Source organism: Equus quagga, chromosome 2 (genome assembly GCF_021613505.1).
Source record: "Equus quagga isolate Etosha38 chromosome 2, UCLA_HA_Equagga_1.0, whole genome shotgun sequence".
Lineage (NCBI taxonomy): Eukaryota > Metazoa > Chordata > Mammalia > Perissodactyla > Equidae > Equus > Equus quagga.
In genome coordinates, this window is record NC_060268.1 from 79,378,758 (window position 1) to 79,398,978 (window position 20,221).

Sequence of the window (20,221 nt, forward strand, 5' to 3'; positions counted from 1 at the left end):
GTGATGGGGTGCAGCCAAGTTTGAGAACTATTCAAGAGGTCACTTCTAGAGGGTTTGGTGGCACTGGATACTCATGGAGAATGGTGGTGCCATTCACCAAGACGAGGGACTCCTCAGAAGGAACAGATCTCGGGGGAAGCTGAGGGAGGAAAATGACGCTGACCTCAGGAGAGTTGCTCTGGTTGTGACTGGAGTCATCGGGGGACACGCACACTGGGCGCTGTTGCACCCCTGGCGCTCTGCTAGGAACAAGGAAACAAAGATAGTTAGGGTATGGCCCGGCCTCTGAAGGGCTCAGCCTTTATGGAGCTGTGTGCTGGACCCATGGCGGGCAGGAGAGGCTTCACAGAGCAGCTGGTGCTGAGTGGAGCCTGGAAGCCAGTGGGATTGGCCAGGCAAGAAAGCAGGGGGAGGACAGCTTCCTGGAAAGGGCCTGTCCTCTTGGGTTTCGACACCGTCTCTGGATGCAGCTCAGCCTCTCCTGGGGAGAGGTTTCAGAATCCACGTGCCCAGTGGCAGCCCAGACCTCTGAAACCAGAACCTCTGGGGGCGGTCCTGGCCCGCAGCGGGTTTGCTTAAGTTTTCAGGTGATTCTGACCAAGGCGATGTGCCACGGACCTGGAGATTCTGAATTACGGCAACTGGCAGTGGCCCCAGGAGCTCCGCTCAGATGTGGGGGCTGTGGAGAAACCAGAGACTTGCCTGGTTGTGTTTCAGAGCCATTTATTTGTGAATCTTGCATAAATACACACACAACTGTATAGGTACATACATATACACACATCTGAATACACACATACATGTGTATATATACACTCACACACTTGTGTACATGAATATATACACATGTGCACACACTCATACCTCTGTTCATACATATATCACACAAACACTCGCGCATAACATATAAATACACAAACACACGTATCTATATCCATCCATATGCACACACTTACGTACAGACATAATGGAATAGATGCGTGCGTGGAATATAATATATGTCACATGATTTCTGCATTGGCGAGAAGGCAAGTGAACACTCTTAGAGGCACTTGGGTGTATGTGAATGAACCTGCTGCTGAGGATGAGAACCAAGATGAGTGGGATCCCCAGGGCATCTCATCCTGTAAATGTGTCAAGAGGCAGCAGGTGTGATGGTTAGGAATGTGAACTCGTGTTCAGATCCTGACTGTGCTACTTACTAAAGATGTGCTCTTGAACAAGTTACTTAACCATCCTGTGCCTCAGTTTCCCCATCTGCAAGATGAGGATCATCATAACATCTACCTCATAAAGCTGTTGTGAAAAGCAAACAAGTTAGTACATCTAAACTCTTAGCTTGCTGCCCAGATGGGGTGTGCTCCCGGCAAGCCTCAGCTGCTCTTGCGATGTAAAGAGTAAAGTTGGGGGCCCCAGTGGCTGGAGACAGGAGAAGGAGGGGGAATTGCTGTCCCTACTAACTCTATACCCTTTTGTCATGTCCACATTTTGTACTATGTGTGTGTATTATCTAGATTTTTTTTTTGATATCTGAGCTAACATCCGTTGCCAATCTTCTTTTTTTCTTCTTCTTCTCCTCGATGCCCCCAATACACAGTTGTAGATTCTAGCTGTAGGCCCTTCTGGCTCTGCTATGTGGGACCTCTGCCACCTCAGCATGGCCTGATGTGTGGTGCCGTGTCCGCGCCCAGGATCTGGGCCAGCAAAACCCTGGGCCACTGAAGCAGAGCAAACTTAACCACTCGGCCATGGGTCTGGCCCCCCTAGATTTTTTTTAAATGTCTAGTAGAGTATCCTGTTACAGAGAAACTGCGTTCAACTCTCTTCACTGTGGGTGCTTTGATCTCATTTCTTCCAACGTTCTGACCAAGAACATTTAGCATGATTTTTAATGATGTTTTAATGATGTTACCAATTTTATCAACTAATGTGTATAATTACATATCAGTGTTGAGTGAAGAGACATGAGCATTACATATTCAGCAGATTGTCATTTTCTTGGATGATGTACTAAAAGACTGGCTCTAATTAATGCATTGTGCAAATACGATGGAAAGAAAGGGAAGAAGAACATATTGAAGTTTTATGTTGTGACTTTAAAAAAGAACACCTCGCAGACCAGAGGTCAGACTCGTTGATGAAGAGCAGACTGAGGTGCTGGAAAGGCTCAGAGTTGAGCAGGACTGGTAGGCAGCCTGGGATGATAGGGGGAGTTTCTCTTCCATTCTCAAGGAGGGGAAGGGAGAGGAAGCTGCCAGGGCCCTCAAACAGTGGTATTCTGTTGAAGCCACTGGTCCCCGTGTTTATAAAGACAGGCTGCCTAGACACTGGCGTGAGAAGTGGTGCGCAGAGCACGGGAGTGGTGACCACAGGAGCAGTGAGGCCTGGTGTCAATGCTGCCCGGGCCGTGGCCAAGGGAGGAGCACCTACTCTAATATTAATGCAGACGGCAAGTAAAAATAAGGATCTTTCCTATGGAGTTTACTTTGAATTTAAACAGTCTTTATGTTGCCCCCACTTTTCTATCTATTTTTATGATTCCAGCTTTTGTCAGTTGACACTGAAGTTGTATCCAACAGTGTTTCAATAATCCTAAACCCTAATTGTGTATCTGTGTGTCATCTGACACCTGTTTGTCTGTGGGCAGATTGCCGGTTCAGGAATCGGGAGCCTTTGAGTATAACATTGGGTTTAACCTCCCTGGGCCTCAGTCTTCCCCTCTGTAAAATGGAACCATCTCTGTGGTTCTTGCCCATGTGCTTCTCTGTGAGTCAGGGCCAGAGGTCTGTCAGGTGTCCCTCGTGTTTAACCAGGCCAGTGGCTGTGACCCCACGAGTGACCTTACATGAGACTGGGGGCTTCCCAGCCTGCCATCCTGTCCTCTTACCTCATGAAGGCACCCAGAGATCTTGAGGAGCAGCTCCCCAAGTTGGGAGGGGCATAACTGGGGTTGACTCTGCTGTGGGGGTAAGATGAGAACCTGAGAAGGGCTTAGATGGGGTGGGAGGCGGGGGGAGCAGGAAACAGCTACGTCGTAAATAGCACACCATCTGGGCCAGAGTGACTTTTGCTGGGCTGTGTTCCACATGCAGTCAGGTGTGTCCGCCTCCTGCTCTGCCACCCCTTGATCCCTTCTGACCCTTTGCCCCTGATGAAAACCTCACCTTCCTGACCCATGCCTGATGCCGGGGGAGAGCTGTGGCAAAGGGCAGTACAGGGTGGGTACAGAGGGAGTGTCCTCCCGGGGCATCTGACAAGGAGGCTTCCTGGAGAAAGGACAGCCCAATGACTCAGTGAGATGCTGCCGTGCTGGGATTGCAGCTGCACCTGCCTTTCGAAGCAGAGTCCCTCAGCGTATGGACTGGTAGTCCCCAACCTTTGAGCCGTGTTCAACAGCGGAGACTTCAGTGGACTCCCAAAACGTGCTCAGCAGCAAATGCTGTAAATCACAGGTTGGCAAACTTTTTCTGTAAAGTCCACCTATGAAATGTTTTAGGCTTGTGGGCCGGAGGGTCTCTGTAGCAAGTATGCAACTCTGCCATCATTGTGTGAAAGCAGCTGTGGACAGTAGGTAAATGAATGGGTGTGGCTGTGTGCCCATAAAGCTTTATGTATAAAAACAGGTGGTGTTTTTTATACACCCAAAAAAATTGAACGCAGGGGCTTGAACAGATATTTGTACACCAACGTTCATAGCAGAATTATTCACAATAGCCAAAAGTAACCTGTGTCCATTCATAGATGAGTGGATAAACAAAATGTGGTGTATATTACAAACAAGGGAATATTATTCAGCCTTGAAAAGGAAGGAAATTCTGACACATGGTATAATATGGATGAACCTGGAGGACATCATGTTAAGTGAAATAAGCCAGTCACAAAAGGGCAAATATCCTATGGTATCTAGAGTCATCAAATTCACAGGGACAAAAAGTAGAATGATGGTGGCCAGGGGCTGGAAGGAGGCGGGAATGGGGAGTTAGTGTTTAGTGGGGATGGAGTTTCAGTTTAAGAAGATGAAAAAGGTTCTGGAGGGGGATGGTGGTGATGGCTGCACAACATTGTGAATGTACTCAATGCCACTGAAGTACATTTAGAAATTGTTGAAATGGTAAATCTTATGTGTACTTCACCACGGTTAAAAAAAATTGAAGTAAAAAAACAGGAGGTGAATCCGATTTGGCCCGTAATTTGCCAACCCCGCTCTGGATGAATTAGTATTTTATTAACCACAGCATATACACAGGTTTTGGGAGGACAGCCCTCACTTGGGGGGCATCCTATTAATGCAGTCTGTGCACAGTGCCTGAGCCCTAGGGAGGAAGGGCCTCTCGCAGTGACTGTGGCCCCCGGTGCCTTGGAAGAGGGTCTAGACCCCTCCCGGGGATCTGAGCCCTTCCTCCCTCCCTCATTCCTTTTCTTACCCTTGTGGTAATTCCAGTGTCAGGCAACCCTTTCTGTCCCATGCCCTGAATCAGACTATCTGGCCTAGAGTTTGCCTGACTCGCAAATCTTTGGTCACGAGGAAGGAATGTGGCTGCTCCCCTCCCCTCAGCCCCCTCCATAAGGACCCCGAGGGTGGAGGGAGATGTACAGAATCTCAGAAGGACCTTTGGGGTCACTTTCAGATTTGTGAACAATCAATGACCTGACTCCCTCACCCTTTTTTTCCTGAATCAGATTCCGGCTTCTTCTGCAGCTGGCTTTGTAGGGACAGGAGGGCAGCCATGGCTGGTGTCCCCTTCTCCCTTGCATTGAGAGTAGCCCTCCCCAGACCCTCAGTCCTCATGCTCAGTTGGACATGTTTCCAAAAAATGTGGCACTGGCCACTGCTGCCCCTGGGGACGGCTTGCCTGGTCAGCACTGTAGGGGCCATCTGTTCTTTCCTTGGATTGCTCAAGGAGAACAACTCCCATTAGCTTAGGCCCTTTGAGCCATTGCTAACGATGGTTATAGTGACCCAGAGGTAGGGGGTTAGATGGCCTTTGGACTGGCCTTTCAAGAGAGGGTTGGCTGCCTCTAGCCTGGATTGGCTGCCCTAAGGCCAGGTGCTGCCCTGAATGGCTCCCAGAGCCACCCTGACGTGGGCCTGCTTAGGGTCAGCAGCTCTGCAATTATCCATCCCCTTGCCAGCATATTTGATTCAACTCTTGGTTTTTCCACATCCCTGAATGGGAATTGACTTGAATGCCCAGAATTAACAGACCAAAAGTTGTGAAACATCTCCCCTGGATGGTGGCAGCTTATAAGCAAACACACTGATTAAACACGGCTGTAAGTGAAGACTCCATGATTCCCTCTGTTGCTAAATGACATCCCTGGCCTGCTTCAGGAGGAGCCTTTTGACATATGTAGCAAGTAACTTTGTTGAGGAAGTGAACAAGGTGACTTATCTGTAGGAGGAGAAATAAAAGTGCTTTTGTGCAAAATAGGATAGAAATAATGAGGTTTATGATGGTAGAAGATGAACTGAGAGTCGTAATTGCAGAAAACCATTTATCGGGCGCTTACTACCTGCCAGGTGCTCTGTTAGCTCTTTATACACACATACACACACACACACACACACACACGTATATAATTTAAGTCTTGAAGCAACCCTTCAAGGTAACAGCTATTATTTTTATAAGGAAGCTAAGACTCAGAGAGGGTCTTAAGCCCAGATTACCTCACAGGAAGGGGTCGAGTTAGGGTGCAGACTCAGATTTGGCCAAAATCTATAGCATCCTGCACCTGGTGAGGGGCATGGAGGAACCGAGGAGAGGAACCAGGGAATCCCAGCTCCCAATCCCATCAGCATGTGTAGAGCATCCACTAGGCTCTAGGCACTAAATCAGGCAGGATACAGATGATACCTCTTTAATCCTCATGACTGTCAAGTATTCCATGTTCTCTGGTTGTAAGCAGCAGAAGCACACTGGAGAAAGCTTAAGTGAAAAAGGAGGTTCTTTATTTCAAGGACAGAGAGGTGTCTCCTGAAACCCAAGAACAGGAGGCAGCCAGACTGCCAGGACTGCTAGACATGAGGGCTGAAGGTGGTACATACCTAAAGAGGCTGAAGTCATAAATACCTGCTTTATCTTCCTGTAGAAAGATGTGGAAATAGCCACTGAGAGCATCTACATCCCTCCTGGTCTCTGCCAGAGCTGGTCGTCTCTACTGGGCTCAGGTCATAGCAGGCCAAATGGCTGTGAGTGAGGTGGAGGCAGCCAAAGGTTGTGTGAATTGGGTAGACTTTAGTCCTACTTAAACAACTCCCAGGGGTGAGTGGTTTTATCCCCATTTTACACATAAGGAATCAAGATTTGTGGGAGGTGAATGTCCTTGCCCCAGAGCACACGGCCAGTGGTGGTGGTGAAGGGAGTGGGCAGAGTTTGAACCAGGTTTATCTGACTGAGAACCCGTGCTTGTAATCACCAAATATAACTGCTCTAGAAGACAGTTTGTCTTAAAGTCGCCCTTTAATCAGATGCAGGAAAAGAAACTAGGATGGTTTAGCCTTAGAAGGGTGACGTGAGAGTCTATATAACATTGTGTCCATCTTCATTTATAAAGCTCGTCTTTCAAGGATAGTCACCAACCAGGTATTTTCAACAACCAGAAAGTTAGAACAAGAATCAGGTCTTCTGAGAACAATGACCCAATGCTCACAGGTCATCAGACATGAGGACAAGTCAGTGCTACAGGGAGGGCCAGCCTGGCCTGAAGGCCACATCTTTTCTCTAGGCTCCATCCAGCCTCAAGCTGAAATCTGTCCTGACAAACTGCCTCTGGCAGAAAATTGGGACGCCCGGGGGGTTTGGATGTTCTCATCTGACCTTTTACAATCCCCAAGCAGATGGATCCTTGTGTTTTCTTTGGCTCTCTTGTTGCGCTTGAGAACGAATGTTCATTCTTAGATATTTCAGTTTACCCGTCGGGGGAGAGGATGGAGTTTGTTTATAAATGAATATTTTGTGGTAGACCTGACTTGACACCAACTTAGCTACTTCAGGGATGCTTGACCCTAAATGAACACTAATTCATGTCTAAAAAACTTGGCCAAGATAGTACAAACTTTAAACGATAGGAACTTCCTGCAGGATTTGGTGGAGTGTGTGCTTCTTCGGAAATACTACCTAGTGTTATTTACCCAAGAAGGAATATCTAAATCCACCTTCACGTTCATAAACAGTGCATGTCTGCCAGAGCCACGAGTGGGAAGCATAATGGAGGGCGTGTGTCCTTGGGGAGCAGCGTGGACCTCTCAGAGAAAGGGAAGATTTTTGTGGGATGGAGGATTTTTGAAGCTGTTTATAAGACTGTATTAACTGATAATATCCTGTTTCTTGTTTTACAGATTGGAAACCTGGAAAATTACTACCATTTTTACCATAGCAAAACCTTTAAAAGGTCAACCGTGAGTAGCAGAGGCCCTCACACCTTCCTCAGAATGGACCCCCAGGTACAGGATACTTTCCTAAGGTGTTTTTTGCTTTCTGTTTGGGTCTGTGATTCTGAAAATGCCTGAGTCTGGATTTTAATGTGATTCTAGATAGCCGTTAGTTTTCCATTTTCACCTTGAATAAAACAAGTCAGATGTGTGGCTACATTTCAGACTATCTGAATGCTCCAAATGTTTAGGTCCCTTGTTAGAGCCGAGAATTTAAATTCTTAACTTGAGTTTGAAGCAACAATCAAATGACTATAGATCTGTTGGTATTTTGAATCTTTAAAAATCAACAAAATACACAGTAATTAGAGGAGATAAATATGTGACTCTTACCCATAAAGGCAAAAAGACTAGGCAATTCAAGCTAGCGTTTTAATAAAATTAAAGATTAGGCAGATGGATGTGTTTGTGGTTATCAAAACACATGTCTTAGTGGCTACTGTGAATTTAAAAACTTAGGCAGTAAGTATAACCTTTTTTCCATAAAAATTCATGTGATCTTTGAGATTAAAACAAATGTAATTTGCAAAGAAGCTAACATATTAAGTTTTAATATATCTCATACTTATTGGGTGGTTATTATACTTCCTTTCTGCATAAGTTTGAGACTAATATTTGACAAGCATCAGTTAACCGTTACTTGGTGAAATTAAAAACTTAAGATGGTCAGGTGAGCCTCCGATGACTTCATTCACTCAAGAGATGATTTTGGAATACCTGCTGTGTGTCAAGCTCTGTCCACAGAAGGACCGTTGAAGTGGGTGGTGGGGCTGACAGAAAACGAGGGAGTAAATAGAAAAATCTGTGATATATCACAAGGGGATGAAATGAAGTTCACATAAGAAGTAATAGCAGCCCCAACAAAGAAACGTAGCCCTTGATAAATCATACTTTTAGAACATGGACATCGCCTTCTCTTAAAGCAGTGTGCTAAATGTCAGTTTGGGCTCCCAAACTGGCACATGAAACTATTTCTGCTAATCCCAGAGAATATTTATAATAAAGTTTCCGTGGAGGAATGGGTTCTTGGTGTTTTCCCAAGGCACCCCAGTAACCATCATGGCTCCTATTGTATTGACTGAGCTGGGGCTGGTAGGGGAGACGGTTTATCGCTGGGCACTGGACTTGAAACACCTGTCTCCGGGGCGTCACTTTGTGGAGGTCTGATGTCAAGCGTATTAGAAACTGGTCCCCATGGAACTCATTCATGTAATTAGGCTGTGACAAGGCAGACATGTCTTGTATATGTTTCTGAATTTAATTTATGAGTAGGTGGATGGATGGGTGGGTGGGTAGATAGAGGGAGATAAATAAAAAACATTATGCTAATCTCATTATTCCCTCTTAGGGAAAGGAATTTAATGTTTGTTAAGGGATTACTATGTGCTTGGGCACTTGAACATACTTCATACATACATCACCTGATCATATGGGGCTATGATTACACCTACCTTGTTCACACCATGGAACTTGAAGGAATGCTTTTCAAAGGGGCGGTTATATTTCTTTTCCTCTCAGAAGCCAAGCCAGAGCATGGTTGCCCATTCCCACTGATGCGGCAGTTGAAGAAGGGCAAGCAGACCCGATGCCTGAATCAGTGTAAACCTGAGTGGAAGGGGTGCTGTGTGCAGAGTGCACAGACTGATCACCAAAGAAACGTGGGTTCGGTGAGGCTGCACGTGGGGGCTGAGGTCCACAGTGTCCATCACCTGTCAACATGTGAGGAAATTTCTAAGCCAGGAAGAGAGTTGCCACAGTGCCCCTCCACGATTTCACTTTAAGCATCATCTCTCTTGTGAAGACGACATGGTTGTTCTTCATCTGAAGGCTTCGGAATTATTAAATTGTTACCACACAGATAGTTACAATGAGGGGCAAGCTGTTTGCCTGGGGAGGGGGCCTGTCCCCCAACATAGGCATGCAGTGAGATGATAATGGGACTGTGAATTTCCTGGTCCCCTTTCCACGGGGGCTTCTGAGAATTAAGCTGTCTTTTGGTCGTTAGAACTCAGGCAGAGTCAAAATAGGAGACTTGACCTGTGTTTGGTAGACAAGTTTATTTTGTAGACATCTTTATATCACATTTTTAGTGACTAAATTTTAAAACTTTTAAAGATATTCAACTCAACTCCTCTTCTCTGCCTTCCAAAAATATTAATTGTGCACCTGCTGGGTGTGAGGCCCTGTGCCCTGAGGGTTGTAGAGATGCCCCCCCTCCCCCCGCGGGTCTCTGCCTTGGGCGAGCTCCAGGGGCACAGGAGCCTGGGCGTGAGATGGCAGGAGGCGGCAGAGATGGATTCTGGGCGGGCTTGAGTCCTGTGGGGTGGGAGTGCCCCAGACATGCCTCCTCTGCAGCATCTGGGGTACTGGGTGCATTCATTTTAGGTGTGTTTAAGGCACTGTATTGAGCTTGCATCTGAGGGCAAAATATTCCCAGTTATCACTTGTGTCCTTGAAGGAAAGTGAAAGAAGGATAGATTTCTTAGGCAAAGGCTATGCAGTTAAGTTTTTTCAAGTAAAAATCCCTTTTATAAAGAGCTTCTTAATAAGCTCCTGGCAGGGCTGCTATCAAAGCATCCTGCCAATAAAGAAGAAAGAGCGAGAAGGTAAACAGCCTGTGCGTTCCACCCTGCCTGTGACTTCCACATGATTGGCTGATTGTTTCTCACGGTTCTCATTAAATTTTTAGCCCCGGGTAAAGTATATAGACATCAGAACCGATTATGAATTCAGAGTCGCAACTGAAATACCTCTGTCTAAATCAGTCTAGTTTTAATGCAAACCAAATCAATCAGCTGTCAGTCTGACTAATATTTACTCTGCCTAGTCATTCCGATTAAATATTGGGCAAAATTATCTGTTTTACCGAAGTATTTAATGCTATCTTTTCCTGCAGTGCATGAGAACGTTTTCCTACATTAGCAAAGCATTTTTTGCAACACCTTAGCATTTGGGGAGTTGTGTAATTAATATTATTAAGAAAAGGAAAAGATGATTTAGTATTATTCAGAGACCATGGAATGTGGAGTTGCTATTGTATTTGAATGACCAAACTGGAAATGAATGTTATAGGGCTTAGGATAAAGTTTGATCGAATACAGATGGTATTTTATTTTAGTTAGCTCCACTTCATATTGTATAAAAGTGCTTTGATAGTGATGGAATTTACAGTCCACCCCTACCTCACATAAAGCTGATGGAGTGTATATTTGTTAAAACAAAACAAAACAAAACAAAACACATGTGGGGAGGGAAGGTTGAAGACTTCTGTAGTCATGTGGGTGCGCACACACATTTAGTAAGTGTCTTGCACTGATCCCGTACCAGAATTGTGAGGTCGTTTTCTTTACAGTCTTAATTACCTTTACTTGATGTTTTTTGCCCGTCTTTGAAAAGGGCCCTTTTGCTTGAAGTGCTTTCTTGATCAGCCCTCCTTGGGAGAACGGCCCGACTGTTCTCAGTGCGCACACTATCAGTCACTGGGTTTTTCCAAGGGCTGTCATTTAAGCAAACTGAAAGCATTTGTTTTTAACTTGTTCTTTTGCCAAAAGTCTGGAGAAGGGTGGATGTTACAGAAGCATCCACCAATAGCTGTAAGGGCTCACAAATTTTTTTTAAATTACTTGTTCTGATTATGTTCCAAGCTGGCGTATAGTTCGCATTGCTGCCTGCATCTTCCAGCCCTTACATTTTAGTATGATGACTCTGGTTCAGCCCTTCCCTGCCCTTCAGTTCTCAGCCAGATTGATGACGGAAATGGTGGGATAAAGATGTTATTAGCGAGGCCCTCGGAGGCTCCTTCCGGGACGGTGGGAGCCCTCAGTTTGAGACTTCAGTTCAGTGCTTTAAAGCTCAGAAGTTGGAAAATGGTTTCCAGGACCAGAGTCGGCATTCTGGTTTGTAGGTTGGGACTTTGCCCCCAGAGTTTAATCAAAGCTCAGGTTTCTTTCCAGCAGTGATGCAACGTTGAAGCAGATCTTTCCATTAACCACAGATGGAATTTTATCTGACAGTTCTGTGTGCTAGAGCCATTCGAAGTACAAACAAACAAAAAGTTCCTGGCAAATACAAGCACATCGACAGTAAGTGACCAGAGTGATCCCGGGGTTGATGAACTGCACAATGGGCTGGGGGCAGGGGTGGGCTGCCGCCTGGGGCCCAATGGATTTGCTCACGTGGGCACAGGAGAAATCTCCAGCTGTCTCTTCACGTTTTGAGCACAACTCTGCAGGGTCTAGTGGAATGGCTACTATGAATTGGTAAAATGTTAGAATTTGAAACTATAGTTTAAAAGATGGCACTTTATTATTTCACTGGTATGCCCGATACTTGCATTTAGATGCCTCCTGGACATCTCAAAGTCAGCATGCCCCAAACCCAACAGACCCTACCTCTGTCTCAGAGAGAAGTGCCGTCTGCATTCCACGGCCCGCGCAGCAGCATCTCTCACCCACCCTTGCTCCACCTCCTGCACAATTCCGCCCTGCCCGTGTCTTATATCCCCACCTGCACCCCTGCCCTAGGCCAAGCTCCTGTCTTCTCTCGCCTGGACCACTGTACTGCCCTCCTCACTGGCCTAATGTGGTCTTTCTTGCCTCACCCAGTCTACTCTCCATCCTCCTGGGAGAGCCTAGGAAATACATGTGTGATGGTGCCACTGCCCTTTGGGATGTCCTACCCAGGCCTCTTTGGTCTGGCCTCCCTGTGGCCCCTGGAGCCTTTAGAGTCCTCCTCAGATGACATTCGCTCTTTCCCCCTGCACAGCCTTTGCATAGACTGCCTCCCCACACTGTGTCTCCCTAAGACCTCACCCTCCCATTTCAGCTCACGTGTCCCTGACACCAGGAAGCTGGCTCAGAGTCCTCCGACTTGACTTGCTCTTCCTGGCAGTAGTATTTTTATGTCCTAAATTTGTGGGATTATTCCATTAGCATCTGTCTTCCCCACTGGACTCCAGGAGTGGAGGGATCGTGTGTGTTTAGCTTACTGTCCCTGTCCCAGCACGACACTTGAGTACAGAAGTGGCAGGGCCAGACAGAGTCCAGGCAGGGGGCTCTGCACCCAGCACTCGGCCCAAGCTGACCACCACCACAGAAGATGCACCGTCCTAAAGGGTTTAGTGGTTACGTGGACATAGGAGAACGTGGACCGTCCCTCCTCTCTGAGGTGCCCAGCACACCTGAGAACCGTAAAGAAGCCTGTCTAGTTTGGCAGCTCTCAGATGTTTCTGACCACAGGCCCCCTCCCTTTTGTTCTTACAACATCTCTTTCCTGGCCACTTTGGAAATAGTGCCAAGATGGCAGGTCCAGGAGTAGGAGCACACAGCAGGCTTGGTGGGAACAATGAGTAGTTTAGTTTGCTTGGGTAAGTGGTGGGGACGGGGCTGGAGGGAGCCGCACATGGTTCCCAGGAGGCCTGGAGTGTGATGTCGGGGAGAGCGTTCACTTCTCCAGAACCCAACAGAGGCGATGGGAAAGTGAGCTGACCTGGGCTGCGGGTACACTGGCGGAGAAAATGTTGTAGTTCGAAGCGTGCAAGCCCATCTCTTGCCAGTGGATTATAAAGTTCTCCGGGGCCAAGGCCACATCTCAGTTGTTTTACTCCTTTTCTGGTCCAACAGACTACCCAGTAAATAGTAGACAGATGCTTAGTAAATGTTTTTTGAAGCGTATCTCAATTTTCACAGAGTAGGTTCCCATAAGCAAGTTATAGCTCTTATCCTTTGATTATCAATTTCTTTTTATAGTAACTACTTTAGAAGCAAATTGTGGCCTGCCTTGGTTAAATTCTGACGAAGACCCTAAATTAATCATGCTGAATCCTATATTGCTAAAGCCTAAAATGACAGAAGCACTCACAATGGCTGGATACTGGACATATTGACCAGTGTCAGATTGGTGAACATGGGGGAGCTGGGCTCTAGCTGCCTGCCCCACTGTCCACCAGTGGTGATGGGAGATAAGCAAGGTGGGGGCACGGGTACCTTCTCTTTCCTTTCAGCGAAGTAAGAATTAACTTACAAATGAATGAATAGACCTAATTTCCCAAAGTACTTTCACACCCACTGTCCCATTTCCAAAATTGGCAGAGTGAGTACTGTCATCTCTCACTGATATCAAGCAGTGGTTATATAGTTCGGCTCATGTAGTTCGGCTTTGATGGAAAGAGTTTGAGAAATGGCCTATACATTGTTTCAATTGTGGCTGTAGATGAGGAAGTGGAGACAGGGCTGGGTTCCCAGTTGCTTCCATGGCATGGGGAGAGGAGGGTACTGGGTGTCTAGGCTGAGTTAGAATATCTGTTACTTTTTTAATTTACCTTTTATACTTTTAGATTTTTTTCTCCTTCCTCTCCCCTGCTACCCTGGCTCATGAGTTTTTAGCTGAGTGGTTGCCCTAGTGGCCCAGCATCCCCCCCACCCTAAGGTGACACCCTCGGGTGAGCATGGGTGTCTCACTGAGACAGGCTCTAATGAGGCCATTCAACTATCACTTGCTGTGGAGCTGGTCCCCTCTGCCCCCCAGGAAGACAGGTGCAGTCCTATCAATTCCTTACACGGAAGGCCCTGATCCACTTTCTACCTGCAGGAGCCTAGCATAGTTCAGTGGTTCTTAACCATTTTGGGACCACAGGCCCCTTTGAAAAGCTGATGAACGTTGTGGACCCTCCCTCTCTGCAGAGGAAAAGAGAAATCATATGTTCGTGCCACGCCACTTTGCATACAGCTTCTGGGGTTTTCTAGGACTTAAGCCTGTCCTTCAATTCTTTGAGGGGCCCTGAGCTCTGGAGAAAGACGTCCCCAGCTTGGCTCCCCACTCATTTCATACATGCATTAACCATTGCCTGTCATGAGGGAAAGACCACCTTGTAAACTGTAATGTGACACACACTTGTTAGGGGAGATCATTTTTCTTTGTTTGAATTCACCACTTGGTGAGTTAGCTTCTCTCTTGGCTTTTCAGCTGGTTGAAAATTGGCCCAGCAAGGTGCTGAGAGCAGTCAGTGTTGGTGGGAGTCGAGATCTAAGCATCACAGACAATTGAGTGTGAGAGATTTCAGAAATGGGCTGATCTGACCCTCCTCCCTTTACAGCCCAAGCGGGCTACACAGCCTCCCACAGAGAGAGTGAGCCAGAGGCTTACCTTCTACAGTACTCCTGGTGCTACTGTTCTCTCCGGGAGGAGGCCTTAGGATTTGGTGGCACCTGGACATGGGAGGTCTGGCCTCTGACTTCTTCCACTGCTTTGCCTGGTCTGCAGTCAGAGTTGGCTTACTCGCAAGCTACCAGTAGAGGGAATTCCCCTTGTCCTTCTGTAATTCCAATAAAGTGTGCTTCACTGTGATGATGCCAAGGGAAAAGGAGAAGGGAGAGCTGGCAGGAGCTGTGTCCCTTGCTCTAGATACAACTGTGCATGGAATACAGACCTATATAGAATTAACTCTCAACAACCAAGCCAGTGGGTACTTTAAGGAAGTTTAGCAGCTTAATTTAAATGCATCCTTTTCCCTTGAGTAATGGGGACTTGTAGGAGCAAGGATTCTGTGAATGGCCTTTGTTGCTAGCTCCATCTGGGAGCAAAGACTCTGGAGCCCCCGTTAGTATCTCCAGCTCCTGCCAACTTCCTGGGGCTTTGTGAGCCACAGCGGTGCCACTGTGAGCAAACAAGGGCTTTAAGGCAGGGCATAGGCAAGTGGTGGCTATGGGTGGGACACAGGTGGGCTTTCAGGCTCTCTCATGGGAGGAAGCAACCAAACAACCTGCTTTGTCACTCTTCACACCTGGGCCCGATGTGCCAGGCCAGCTTTTGGTCGGGCAGCGTGCCTGGGGCCCACAGTAGAGAGGATGTGGCCAGGCTGCATTGGGCACGCCTGCCCAAATGACACTGGACATTTTTCCTCCTCAGGAGCCGTGGTAACCCATGATGTCGCAGGCCACCTGGTGGGATCCTGCTCATCAGTGTCACCTCTTTATAGCATCTTTACATTTTACCTCATCTTCTCTACAGAATGACATTCAACAGATGCCTAATTTTAATTTGACTTCTCAAGAGGAAAGCTGGAGTGGACATGCCCTAAAAGAGAGAAAGTGTTGCTGTTCACATAATCGTGAGAAGATTATGATTAGAGTTCTCTTCTCCAGAGCAAATAACCTCCCTTGACAAATGCATGCATGTTTAGCAGGAAATGTACAAATAAAAATGGATGAATCGAAAAGACTCAGAGTGAAGTTCCAGCTTCAAAATATGACTTTGAAGAAATCAAGGCCCTTTATCTGACTTGCTAAGAGATATGACTTGTGTTTGTGCTAGAAGTGGCATTTGGCAAACTTTGCTCTTGCCCAAAATCACTTATGGTTGGTCTTCCACAAAAAGTCGACAAAGGTCATCTGGTGGTTGTTAGGACTCAATCGAATCTTCTACTCTGAAGTATGTTTTAAAAGTCTGTTTGTGGTTATTACGTATTTGTAATAACTTGTAAGCTGAAGTGTATTCATTTAACTTCATCCCTTAGCTCGAGAAACATTTAATGAGCTCCTACTGTATGCTGTGCATTGCCTGGCACACTGAAATAGTGTGGTGCTCAAAACACAGCTCCGCCCGCCTGGAGCGTACAGGCCACTGCGGAGTGGAAGGTAATCAGACTAACCCTCACATCCATCCAGTCGCAGACTGCAGCCAGTGCTGGAGGAGCAAGGTGCAGGACAGACCCTCAGCCTCTGGCTGAGACACACCTAACTTTGCATTCATTCATCCAGCATCAGTTTTCAATTTGCCTTTTCTTTAAGAAAGAGGATAATAGTTTGGTCCAACAAATCTTTGCTAAGCAAGTACCTGTTACAGGGCAGGCGTTTTCTAAGAGCTGGAGAAACAAGGATGACTGAGACGCATCCCTCCCTCTGAGGGGAAAGGCGGGCCTCTACACAAATAGTGTCCATGTATTAGGGTAAAGGCGGTGGTAAAGATACATGCAGGGTGGCATAGGAGCTCGGAGGGGGGCCCCCACCCTGGCGAGCCTGGATGTCTAGTTCCAGGGTGGTGAGGGTTAAAAGATGAATACAAGTAAAGTTGGCCCAGTGGAGAGGAGGAAGGGCATTCCAGTCAGAAGGCACAGAGCCAGGACACAGCCCAGCCTGCAGGACACTGTAAGAGCTCAGCCCTGCTGGGTGTGGAGGCAGAAGACCAGGTTGGAGAGGGCCTTGTGGGTAGCGTGGGGTGCAGGCAGTCAGATTTGCATCATGCGTTGTCATGTGGCAGGGATACCCCAACAGTGACATGACCATCCAGAGACAAGGGAATGGTGGCCATGGTGATAAATGGCGAGGATGGGATCCTGACACTTCAGGGAGACTGAATGTGAGACACTAGGGTTGGAGAAGAGTCCTGCTTTGTTCTGACTTGGGGAATAGGTGGGTTTTAGTGCTGCTGAGTTATATAAGAGAGGCAGGAGGATGAGTGGGACCTGGGTCGGGAGCAGGACTCACTTTGGGACACCATTAATTTGAGATGGCAGCGGGGAGAGGTGTGCAGTGCCTGGCTATGTGCAGAGGAGAGAGTGGTTGGGATGGGAGCTACAGGGCCGTGTGGGTGGTGGTTCTAGCCAGATCTGGCACTAGTGGGTACGCCAGGTTGGCTGTTCCAGTTTTTAAAACATTGGTAAAGAGCTGCTGCGTCGACCCTCCTCTCCCCCACCCCAGGGCACCTCCCTACAGCCTCAGCCGCCATGGCCCCTCCTCTGGGATCCTGTGTATTCTCATCTGGGATCCTGTGTATTCTCATCACCAGCAACTAGAGGCGAGACCTGGCCAAGCTTCTAAAGCTGGCTTCCAGATCCTCCTTTGGCAGGATAGCCTCATGGATTCTTAAACGTTTGAAATCTCAACCCTGATTGAGGCCATGATTTAAAACTGTGTTTGTCTCCAAGGGACCACAAACTGGGTGCCTTAAAACAATGTAGATTTGTTGTCTGACGGTGCTGGAGTACCGAAGTCTGAAATCAAGGTGTCACTGGGGTGGTGGTCCCTCTGAGGTCTCTAGGGGAGAATCCTTCCTTGCCTCTTCCAGCTTTTGGTGGTCCCAGGCATGCCTTGGTGTGTGGCTGCATCGCTCCAACCTGTCTCTGTCTTCAGAAGGCCATCTCCTTCCTGTGTCTCCAATCTCCCTCTGCCTTTCTGTTATAAGGACACTTGTCATTGGATTTAGGGCACACCCAAATCATCCAGGATGATCTCATCTTGTGATCCTTAACTTTACGTCTGCAAAGACCCTTTTTCCAAATAAGGTCACATTCACAGGTTCTGCGTGGACATAGCTTTTGGGAGGCCACCATTTAACCCACTACAAAACCTGCAGAGAATGAAGTAGAGTGAGCAGGAACTTTCTTGTCAGTAATATTTCCCCTTCCTTCAATCCAGTGATCTGAAGGTTTTGAAAAGTAGTCAATTCTCTTCATAAAAAGGTTGCGGACCCTCCATAAGAATTCAATTCTTACCATACATAGCCGCAAAACGTATTTTAGTTTGCCCCTGGCTCACTCATTTGCAGGCTTACTTGGGTTGAGGACTTATTTTCCGAGCTATGTGTCTGTGACTGTGAAAGATGGATAACTGTGTGCTGCTGTGCTTTCCCGTGCATTTTTGACCAAGAGAAGGTCTGAACATCTCCCGTAGAAAAGACCGTGATGGAAGCTTCAGTGTAAAGTGACAATCCAGGTGAACTGCCAGAGAAATATTATGAATTCCCATTTGTACTAGCCCTCTCAGAAGAGGAAGAATGTTTTAAATCTTAGAAAGAATCTTCCATTGCTTTTTCTAACAAAGAGAATTGCATGCATAAGAGAAAATAGTCACGGTTAAGCCTCCCTCCCAGCCTTGACTTCCACCGTTATCACCGACTCACCATTTCACCCTTTGTTTGCAAGTTCTGCAGCAGAATCAATTCCGTGAGTGACACATCCTTAGAGATCCTAAGCTGTGTATTCCTTTATCATAAATAGCATCACAATTCATGAATGAAAACCCTTGGGCATGCCTATGCGAGGGTACCCCTTTATTAAGGACAGGTGCAGATACTGTTTGGTGGGATAGCTAAAGTGTCAGTCGCTTGGCTTTGGGTCATCAGCACCTCTGACCTTCCCAGAGAGTCCAGGTGGCTCATGGGTTCCAACCTGAGGGGTATCTGAAGCAGAGCTTCTATCCAGAGAAACAGGACAGGTAGACCTGGCAAATGGCAGGAACTCCTTGTACTTTCCGGGGGTTGAGTGAGAAGTAAGGTAGTGACTGGAGCCCCGAGAAGGGAAATGGGAAGCAGGCCCAGACCAAGTGACCACTGGCTGAATCAGCCTCTGTGTCTGTGAGGTCACCTGTGATTCCATCTCCATAGGGTCTGTGCCCAGAAGGCCCCAGGCCTGGCGAATAATTTATTATCTTTAGTTCCTTTAGCCTAGCAGTGCCTCGGTGGCCGTCAGAGACTTATAATGACCTGTCATAGGGGAGAGGGCTGCCCCCGAGACCACACCAGAGGAAGAGCCCCAAACTGTGCTGCGAACCCCATGCTATCCCTGCCCACCCCCAGAACTGTGTGTTAACGATGGGTTTTTACCCAGAGCCCAGCTCGATTAGGGGCCAGGATGCCCACACTCTTTCATCTCACCAGGGGATTATGTTGTGGCTTCTGGCAGCATGCTTTCCTATGTCACCTGACTTGGGGGAGTCATCCACTCAGGCCTGGAAGAGAGAGTCGCCTCCTGCTCTGTGATTGGAAGTGCAGCCGGGTGGGCAGAGCAGTCTGAAGGCTCTGAATGTTAGTAAGATGGGCAGTGAGTCAGCCAGGCAGGGTGGATGGGAATATCCTGGGAGCCTGGAGCCTTTAGTGATATACGGGCCGCTGTATTTTATAATAGGATGTTTAGGAGATTAGGAAATACTATCTTAGGTATTTTGTACCAAGTCAAAGCTTTCTGGTTCAGACAGTAATATATGGGGAAGTTGCAAAATGCCATCAGAAGGTGTTAGGGACAAAACATCTCATTGTATAGTTTATTTTCTATGGCGATGTCTATCAGTGGTGCTTATAAATTAGCTAAGACTTGGGGCTGAGGCTTGTTTTATTGCCTAACCCATATTGTTTTGGGGCTCTTTATGCTATTTCTGGTATACTGGTGTTTTATGGACAAATCACAGTAGTGGTGGGACAGGCTGTGATACTTCTTTCTAAGTATCTTGTTCTGTCGACCATGGATGCCTTTGAAATCAATCCCCACCCTTAAATGTGAGGCTGCATATGGGGCTGTTCTGCTCTCCTCCCTCTGGACAATGTGAGCAAGTTGAGGCTGAGGGAGGCCTGAGGGAAGACTTCTTGCCCCTTGGCCCTTGGGCGCCTTCCTTCTCCTCAAGAGGCACTTCAGACAGCTCCTCTCTGCAGGGGCTGCACGGCTGCTCTGTCGCCAACCTTGGCCTGGCCTCCAGGCCACCCTGGGCCCCTACTGCCCCCTGCCTGAGGCTCCCATCCTTCCTCCTTCTCCTCCTCCCTCCACCTTCCCCACCCTGTGCCACCTCTTCACCTCCTCAGAGCCTGCATCACAGTCTCAGCTCCTTGGTGGGAGCTCCCAACCAGAGTACGAAATCTTGCCCATCCGGCTTCGGCACTGGGTTGAGCCCCAGCAGGAGCAGGACTGAATCAGATGGGACCACGGGAGCAGGAGCAAGAAAATGTTTCAGTTCAGGACATGGAAATTCTTTTCCCCATAATCTTTTAAAAGTGAAAAAAACCTCTTCCATCTTGAAAAACTCT

General features: G+C 47.4%; 1 protein-coding gene across 1 annotated transcript in view; it reads left to right on the forward strand.

The window, feature by feature from the left end:
- Positions 1 to 20,221, forward strand: part of PCSK6 (proprotein convertase subtilisin/kexin type 6) — a 225,301-nt gene that overhangs the window by 87,886 nt on the left and 117,194 nt on the right. Inside the window, exon 6 of the mRNA XM_046652769.1 lies at positions 7,340 to 7,444. Coding sequence (XP_046508725.1) covers positions 7,340 to 7,444 — 105 coding nt within the window. The remainder of the gene's footprint in view (positions 1 to 7,339; positions 7,445 to 20,221) is intronic.